The 10,278-nt window shown below is 33.1% G+C and overlaps 1 protein-coding gene across 1 annotated transcript; it reads left to right on the plus strand.

The window, feature by feature from the left end:
• The first annotated feature begins 7,384 nt into the window (after positions 1 to 7,384).
• Positions 7,385 to 10,278, plus strand: LOC106114315 (cuticle protein 2-like). The gene is made up of 4 exons (XM_013307467.1): positions 7,385 to 7,445; positions 8,179 to 8,362; positions 9,599 to 9,826; positions 10,087 to 10,278. Exons 1-4 carry the CDS (start codon positions 7,437 to 7,439, stop codon positions 10,185 to 10,187), a joined length of 522 nt encoding a protein of 173 aa, XP_013162921.1. The 5' UTR covers positions 7,385 to 7,436; the 3' UTR covers positions 10,188 to 10,278.

Below are 10,278 nucleotides of genomic sequence, written 5' to 3' on the forward strand. Positions count from 1 at the left end.
TTCGTCAATTTGAAATTTTTTAATAATAATTAGAGGATTAAGGTAGCTTTCCAATTTTTTTCATATCGGATCAGTAGTTTCGGAGCGTACTCAACGAAAACAAACTATCCACAACACAGTCTATATTTATTACGAGATTTTTTTTTAATCCCGCTTGAACGGAGTCGCGGGCAACTATTAGTAAATTATATATAATAAAATATATTATATGTGAGGGATCTTGCCAGTAAAACTAATATTTCTCACATTACAGGTTCTTTGCAGACGCACGATCTTACTTTTTTCCTAAAGTATACCATCACACTTATATATATATATAATCTTACAATCTTTCGTTACGGCCAGTGTACGAATTAGGTTTTAATCTACAACACACTACCGGGGGAGGCACACAAGGTATTAAAACAGTAAAATAATAACACATTAAAAAGTCATCAACATTCAAACATAGTATATAAGCAACCAAAAACAACAGCAAGGGTCAGAACTTCAACAGCATCTGTTAAGCTACACTAATACCTAATTGGACGCTTTATTTTGCGTCCTGACCTCGTTGTGATACCTTTTCTCCTGAAGCTGTTTTAACTCTAGATGTTCTTGTACACCCATCTCTCTTATCATTCTCTGATAACATTCGTAAGAATAGTAAGATGTAAATAAATAAAAATTCAATTACCTCCGCCTTTTTATCGACAAATAAAATAATACGTTCTTGAACTATTGTTGCACACTATTGCCTAATAAATTAAGTAAAACAGAATTGAAATTGCTATTATGAACAGATAGCATAACACAAAGGTCATATTAAAAGATAAAGGAATCTCATAGTTTGCTTCACAGTTTTAATCCTGATGATTGATTGACAGAATAATTAATTCTTGAGCATTTGACTTGTGGGGATTCCGCGCTTAGTGCTCAAGTAAACAATAAAGCGTAATAATAAACCGTTATTATATTAACAAAGCTTAACATCCTGATTACATCAAGACTTAATGGATATTTTTTTAATATATGTCTAGACTAGCTGTCGCCCGCGACACCGTCCGCGTGGAGTTAAAAAAATCTATACATATAAAAGAAAGTTGTGTTAGTTACACTATTTATAACTCAAGAACAGCTTTACTGATATGGCTGAAAATTGGTGAGGAGCTCAGAGGAGACGGACATAGGATAATATTTATTCATTTTTTTCGAATTTATGCCTTGAACTCCTGATTTTTATTTAACTTACTATTATTATAAATGCGAATGTTTAGATGGATGTCATGTGGATGGATGGGTGTTTGAAGATATCTCTAGAACGGCATTCGATCTCGATTAAATTTGCCATACGTATAGAACATAGTTTGAAAGAACACATAGGCTACACTAATTAAGTTTTTTTTTATATTCACGCGGACGAAGTAGCGGGCCATAGCTAGTAACTTAATAAGTAGCCTATGTGCTCTTGCAGGCTATGGTCGTCATCTATGCCAAGTTTTATCATAATAGAACTATTCTGGATACCTTCTAACAAACATCCATGCATCTAAACATTCGCATTTATAATATTAGTAAGATGTGTTTTATTGGCAAATAATTTTGTTGTTTCTTAAGGCGATTTTTTCCGATGACAAAATCGAATCCATCTTCATAATTTATACTCAGAGTTGGATGAGTGGGTGGTAAAAATTATATCTATATATCATCTAGTTCTGTTTCAATATTAATTTCGTAAGCCTATTCGTAAACGGGTTATTTTTTAGGCGTTGCATCTTAATATCTGATTAGACTACTTAAATAGTTTTTATTAGCGAATGAAATCAGTTTCGAAAGACAATAAAAGTTGATTTAAAGAAATTTTGATTAAAAAACCTTGCCAAATTGCCTGAGTGTTGACTAAACATAGTCTGGAAGAACACTTAGGCTTTTGACACTTATTTTTAATCCGCCTGCGTAGTCGTACGCGACAGTTAGTTTATTTATACAAATAAAGTTACTATTAAATTCATCCCAAACATACCTTTGGTAATGATCAATATTCCAAACATTTTCAAACAGTATCATAAATTATCTACATTTGACGTGCCGTGAAGTAAATATGATTTGTCTATCTGTCTATTATATGTCTCGAGAATGATTCACCCACGCACCATTAATTGTGATACGAATTGTGTAAATATTTACTCGCGTGAATACAGGTTACATCCTTTATAGTTATAACAAAATTTTATTATTCAACAACAACAAAAACAGACTACTAAAGTAATAGTTTTAGAAGTACAAATCATTTCTAGATTTAGTTAACTATAGGTTATTAAGTCATGCATTATTAAGGTTGTCACCATAGATGCATAAGTTATATAGATGCCTAATCCTGAGTATAAAAGTGAGGCGAAAAAAAGCCTCCGGAAATTTAGTATTGGGGGTAAATTTTCTCAATGCTGTTTACAATATAAAACGGTATTCCGAAATTCAAGTCACAAAACTTCAAACATGGTCTATTAGTAAGTTCTGTCAAGGATTTCAAATTATTAACATAAAAAAATAGCATGGAGTATGTGTTCTTCCAGACTATGCTCCTATATGTTTTTAATCAAGATCCGTTAAGCCGTTTTGGAGATACCTTCTAACATTTATCCATTCATCTAAACTTCCTCTTTTATAATATTAGTAAAAAAATAAAATATATATCTTATACACACTTATTTCCACTGCCGAAATACATGTATAGAAACATGTTTCTATCCCTCTCATTCCCTATGAATAGAAATTCATTGTAATATAAACATATTAGTATATCTTTTAAGTTTTAACTACGTTTACGTAATGTAGAAGTTATGAAGATTTTCGCTTAATATATCCTGTAACTAATTTCAAGATATATCGATACGATATCAATTCTAAACATTAAATATATTCTATAAGACGTGTGTTACGCCTAAACATCAATAGTTATTAATTATAAGATTCTTGTACTAGATATATTGAATAGGCTTTGATCAATCGCTTACTTATAACTTGATTAAGTTATATGTTTATATTTCTTCCAAAGAGAATTAAGTGAACGCAGTTTCATATCCCAGTACTTTGTCGAACGTATATCTTGCTAATGTTTGGATGGATGGATGTTTGTTTCATGTTATTTCAAAACAGCTGTATGGATCTTACTGAAATTTGGCATAGATGTAGAACATAGTCTGGAAGAACACATAGGCTACTAATTAAGTTTTTTTAATTCCGAGCTAAAGGAGTCGAGGGCGACAGCTAGTAATATTACAATTGCGAATGTTTGGATGTTTGAAGGTATCTCCAGAAAAGCTGCATGGTTCTAATTGAAATTTAGCGTAGATATAGAACATAGTCTGGAAGTACACATAAGCTACTAATTAAGTTTATTTTTTTAATTCTGAGCGAACGAAGTCGTAGGTAACAGCTAGTTAACTTTTATATTGGTAGTAGTCTCTATTACTTTTATTAAGAAAAAACTAAAGATTTTTGCGGTTATTTAGCCGGTGTTATATAGTATCGTTTTCATTGTTTATCCAAAGTGTTTGCGAATAATTAAGTAATGTGTCAGATCGTACTCCCAGCATTGTGCCGCCTACTCGTATGTCAAGGACGGAGTGAATCATTTCGGAAGTTCTGGTAGGTGCTCGTTGTACGTAGTAAGGTCTAAGTAATTTTTCACAGTCCATTGCACATACCTTATTAGCATAAATAGATGAGATATGCATCTTGTAACTTCATTGCATGTAGATAAAAATTGAATTATAATAGCTGTAGTCCTCGACTCAGTCTGCGCGGAATTAAAATAATAGCCTATGTGTTCTTCCAGACTATGTTCTATATCTATGCTGAATTTCAGAAAGATCTATACAGCAGTTCTTGAGATACCTTTAAACAAACATTTATCCTGTTCAAACTTTCGTGAGACATTATACTAAACTGATATATAAACACGGCTAAACACTCACGTACATACGTCCGGTGGCGGCACCGACTAGTTTCGAGCCCATCGGGGGCCTTCATCAGGATGATGCAGTGAGCGACGGGCCGCGTCCGTGAAATAATACCAGTACCACTCATCCTGATGGGCTCGAAACTAGTCGGTGCCGACACCGGACGTATATACGTGAGCGTTTAGCCGTGTTTATATATCAAACATTTATCCATCCATCCATCCAAACTTTCAGATCTTACTTCTTATCTTACTAATATTATAAATGTGAATGTTCAGATAGATAGATCGATGGATGAATGGATGGATAGGTGGTTGGCTCAACGGATTTTACTAAAATTATGCATACATGTATGGCATCGCCTAGAAGAACACGTAGATTACTTTTTAAGTTTTTTAATTTTGCTCTAACGGAGTTGCGGGCGATTGTAGTTTTATATTTATAATATTAGATATATAAGATAGATTAAAAATGTCTATTTATCAATCATCATCATCATCATCAGCTCACTATACATCCCCATCCGAGGGGCTCGGAGCCTACCCTAAGTTAAGGGTGATTAGGCCATAGTCAACCATGCTGGCCAAGTGCGGGTTGTTTGACTTCACGCATATCTTTGAATTACTTCTCAGATATGTGCAGGTTGCATCACGATGTTTTCCTTCACCGTAAGAACGTCGGATTAATGTACATATGTAAATCGGAAATCGAAAAACACATTGGTATACGGCGGGATTCGAACCCAGAACCTGCAGATTGCAAGTCAAGTGCTTGACCACTGAGCCACCGACGCTCCCTATTTATCAATATCAAAATCGAATTAGGTTCATGTTGTCTACCGCTTCTTTTATACTTTGATGTAGGACTAATTAATAGAAAAAACAGCTAAATGTATGAAATGTAATTACCATACATACAACAAGAATTAACCTAAATTACGCTTATGTTATTTATTATCTGTCAATATTGATGTCATTGGATAATCTAATTTATTGATTAATTGCATGACACATTATGAACCAGTGGTTAGGTGGTGCGTCTTTAACCTTGAAGGTTTAAGATTCATTTTATGCAATGATAAGTGTACGTCAGTATAAGATAGTTCTAGAAAAAAATTATATTAAAATGTTTTTTAAAAAGCAAATTCTCGCAAAGGGAAACTGTCTTGTTTTACCACAGCCACAGCCGCTTAGTGTAGGTTTTTATGCTAGGGTCACCCTTAGTGATATTTATCACTTCGACAGTAAGTTTGTTTTCAGCTACGTGATCCCCAATGCCGGTCATAGGTCTTCCTCAAATCGCCACGTTATCTGTACTGTAAGCATCTTGACCAGATCTTGTGGGAGACCTGCCCACGCTGCGTCGAACTATCCGCCATCATTCCAGTTTGCGGTCTCATCGACTGTCCATCCGACATTAACTTATATAAAAATATAATGATATCAATTTTTTAAAACATTTTTATCAAGGTTTTGACATTCAGTTGACATTTTGATATTACAATTACAGCTTAAAGGTCTTCGATTAGTCTCCCAGATATTTTATTAGGCGCTGAAAAAGTCTAGAAATAAATATTAATTGGAAGAACAAATAGACTAATAATTAAGTATTTTTTCCGCATTAACTCCGTCCGTGTTGCGTGCGACAGCTAGTAAAATAATAAAATATTTCTTCATGTTTACACGATTTATCTTTTTGTGATAATAAATGTTTTTTACATGTATTTTGATAGTGGAAACTAAGAATAATTCATTCTTTATTATTAGAGTTATTTAAAAAACTGATTAACGATACTACGTACTGTTCGCAAGAAAAGAGATTTTTACAATGATTAAGCTGTTTGAGATTCCGATAACTCATAATGATGGGCAAAATCGTAGGCAGAAGAAGAGTTAGAAGGAGAAGAAAGTCGTGGCTGAAAAACATCCAGGAATGGACCGCTATTGCCAGCGTTGAATAACTTTTTCGCTTAGCACAGGACAGGAAAGGGTTCGCTGAGCTGACGGCCAACCTCCAGTAATGGAAAGGCATTAGAAGAAGAAGAGATTCCGATCTTTCGATTGCATACGCCATCTGTTGACTAATCTGTAATAAAAACTTCGAAAGTTTAAACTTATATAGATATACTAGCGGACCCAACAGACGTTGTCCTGTCTACACGTCTTTAATTTGAATAAATTAATATGAAGTTAATATTTGATGAAAATTGTGAATCTAAACCATTCCCAGATCCCCTTGAACACACACAAAAAATTTCATCAAAATCGGTCCAGTCGTTTGAGAGAAGTTCAGTGACATACACACGCACAGAAGAATTATATATATAAAGATTTTTCAATTCATTGCGAAACATCAAAACGCAAATTGAGCTATTGAATCAACTAACATTACTATCAATGTAACCTCGTTTGCCTCCATTTATAATTTATTATATAATCTAAATATATAATTCAATACATATGTAATGGACAGCTGGTACAATTTGTAATGTAATTAGTTCCTTATTTGTTAGGTAGAAACATCAAAATGTATTACAAACTACTATATTATATACTAGCTATCGATCGCGACTCAATTCGCGCGGAATTAAAAAAAACTTAATAAGTAGCCTATGTGTTCTTCTAGACTATGTTCTACATCTGTGCCAAATTTCACTAAAATTTGTTGAGCCATATCAGAGTTACTTCAAACAAAACATCCATCCATGTAAATATTTTTATAATATTAATAAGACTTAACATTTACTATTTCGATGCATAACAATTTCATAGACTTGACAGAAAAATATAGTCAAGCACGGATATTTGGCCCGGTAAAAGATGCGCTGCTATTGTGGTTATATTTATCAATAAATTTAGGCATAGTAAGTAATATTAGGCAATGCTATAAAAGAAAAAAATAGATGTCAATACAACAAATAACTATTTAACAAAATATTTTGTATTGTTTGACATATTTTTTGTTATAATTATAGTATATTACACTCATAAAAACTATAAACTGTTCATAATAATACACGATGTAGACTAAAAATTCGTTGAAGTCTTTTATATGTAAGAAAAAAATAAAAAGAAAATTTCGTATTTATATAATTATTCGAAAGATTAACCCTGTTTAAAACTTCAAAGAAAATAAAACAGCGTATAAACAGTTTTAATAATCATTTTAATTCTTGTAGATTGAATAAATAGCTCAATAAAATCAAGGATGTCGTTTGTGTTTCTTTTAATAACCTTTGTAGTAATACAAATATATTTAATTTCGAAGAAATGTAATAAAAATTAACATTATATGAGTCAGTTAAGGTACTAAAATACGTTAAACGTATCGTTCGAACGTTCGTAATGCAATATGCAGTATCCGCCCAATGCATCTTATACTTGAGGTCTGAGCTGATCCTTTGACCTTGAAAATGGTATCAATCCTGGCACATATATAAACTCAGCTCAGCACCAGAACTAACATTGTTGGATCGATATTTGAAGAGATAACAACATGAAATTGGTACGTCCAAAGAACTAGTTTGTAATGTTTATTACACGATTTTGAAATTATTCCATTATTTCTTACGGTTATTCAGCGATATTATAGTTTTTAATTTTATTTTTTAATTTGTTAATGTCGTTAATGTAATATTAATTTAGGAATTATTCGTTTTGTTAATATGACTGAAAAGTTTTAATTCATATTTAAAAAAATAGAACGTGTAAACTATTTAATATCCAGAAAAATCCAGTCTTAATAATATTATAAATGCGAATGTTTGGATGGTTGGATTTTTTTAGAAGGGTATCTCCAGAACGGCGGCATGGATCTGTATGAAATTCAGCATAGATGTAGAGCATAGTCTGAAAAAACCCGTAGGCTAATAATTTTCTTTAATTACAAGCGGACGGCATCGCGCGCGACAGCTAGTATTTAATGACGTAGTAATTAAATTAGCTTAAGTAGCACAAAGATGGTTTTATTAAAAGCCGATTAAAACATTAGATTTTCGTTTTAAAAATTGAATTTACTGTTTCCTGATTATATCTCACACATTTAATACTGTACTCTTTTTGTTTCATATAGCATCTAAGTTTTTTTTTCTTTTTTTTGTGTTGAAATTCACTTTCTGAGCCACTAACACGTCAATTAATCTACACTAAAGAAGACCAATTTTTAACTATAACTTCAACATTAAAACGTTGGCAATGCCATCTATATTCTAAATTTTAAAACAACTTTTACATTCCAGATCATCTTGGCTGCGTTGATAGGAGTGTGCGCGGCGGGCGCCCTACCAGCGTACGTGTCGCCCCAGTACCGCTACTACCCGGACGGCAGGCCTAGAGCTGCGTTGGAAAGGAACGCAGCAATTCTGAGGTCTGACTCCGAAGTCAATGAGCAGGGATACAGATATGCTTATGAAACTGAGAATGGTATGTACAGACTGATAAAATTGTCAAATAACTTTGATAAAATACTAAATAATAAATATTTTTTCTTAAATGGAGAGTTAAGTGTCGGAAACCCACGGTAAACTATTAAGCGTGCATGAATATTTTTGTAAGTAAAAACCCAACGTTCCTTCGATAAAATTGCGTTGTCGGATTTACTACGAAATTAGTAACATCTTAATAAGAATAACTTTACTTATATTTTATCTTTTTGAGGAAATATTTCTCAGTGTACTTGATATTTAACAATATTTTCTATGTAACCGTAATATTTAAAAAAACATAATAAATAAATAACTCATCAACCCCATCTTTATGTGATAAATTTATGCTTTAATTATATCTAACATTGGCTATCACATTACATTAATAATGTTGCAAAGGTTTACGTTTTAAGAGTATTAACTTCATAAATAACAATTTATAAGTTCCACTATAAGTTAGGCAACGAAGCATCTTACCCAACTTGAAGTAAATTGCCTGATATTTAATTTGTATCGCTCGCAAGAGTACCATCATGTTTTGTGAGATAAATATGCTAATCTAGTGATTAAGGTATCTATGTGCAAGGTCTTAAGTTCAAATTCGTAATAAAAATATAAATTGACTTTACGTAAAGTGAATCAAAATTGATGTATACAGATAAAGTTTAAATTGGTGCTTTACGGAATAATAATTGTCTATGAATGAATAGTAAAAATAAGTATAGTAGAGTCGAATTTAGAACTCTACCTCCTTATTTTGGAAGTCGGTTAAAAGCATTGATAACAATTAAAGATTACTGTCATACGATTGGAACCTCAAATTTTGGACTTAGATAACTAAGTTCGCTAAAGACATATGTATTATGGTGTAAATATAATTAGGGAATTAAAATTAATTAAAGTACGTCAAGTATTACAATGTTAAAAAAATAACTAAACTAAACTAAAGGATCCTGTACACGGACAACTTGTTAAGTATTTCATTCGGCATTTTTGATATACGGCGACCATCAACTGTAATAGAAGTCTTAGAGCTGTTGACTGCTTAAAGCATTCGACGTATCTTCTTCTCAGCTGGTCAAAGGCCTTCCACAAAGATTGCCACGATGATCAATCAGCCTCCGGCAAACATGACCAGTTCATTGGTCCATTTTGCGGGAGGCCTGCCTACGATGCGTAAACCGTATTAGACGTATCCGTAATCCTTAACATAAGATTATAATTTCTATTTCAGGTATCCAAGCTGACGAAGCCGGTGTTGAAGCGAACGGTATACAAGCTCAAGGTGGATACTCTTACGTTGGGGATAACGGTCAAGTGTACAGCGTGAGGTATACTGCCGATTCCAATGGATTCCAGCCGCAAGGCGCGCATTTGCCCACCCCGCCACCCATCCCTGCTGCGATAGTCAGATCACTACAGGAGAACGCCAGAGCTGAAGCCAGTGGGGCTTATGATGATGGTAGGTCAATAACAGTAAGTTTCTGAGGCCAAAATCCACGTTGAAAACATATTGTTATCTCTCCCAAAGGTAATGGAAAGTAAATAACAGGGATGACGATATGCTTGGTACATATGTTTTGGTCTCAGAAACCAACGGTTAGACTATAACAGGTCACAATGTGGACTCTAAACTTACAGTTTAACTTATAATAAATCTTAAGAAAAAACCTTTAAATGTAGAGGAGTTGATGTTAAATTAATATTTTTTTATAATTGCAGGTAACTACCGCGGAAAATACACTGACGCGTCTGGGGTGGTTATAAATCGTTACAACTACCCTTACAGACGTTTCTTCACCCCCTACAAGACGTACCAGTAATACAAAGGATCGACGTGCCATTAATCTATAGTTTAAAATTGTATAGTCCACTGTTAACGAAATAAATGGATTTTGTATTCTTTTATGTTCA

The sequence above is a fragment of the Papilio xuthus genome, unplaced genomic scaffold (assembly GCF_000836235.2).
Source record: "Papilio xuthus unplaced genomic scaffold, Pxut_1.1 DF828142.1, whole genome shotgun sequence".
In the NCBI taxonomy this organism is placed as follows: domain Eukaryota; kingdom Metazoa; phylum Arthropoda; class Insecta; order Lepidoptera; family Papilionidae; genus Papilio; species Papilio xuthus.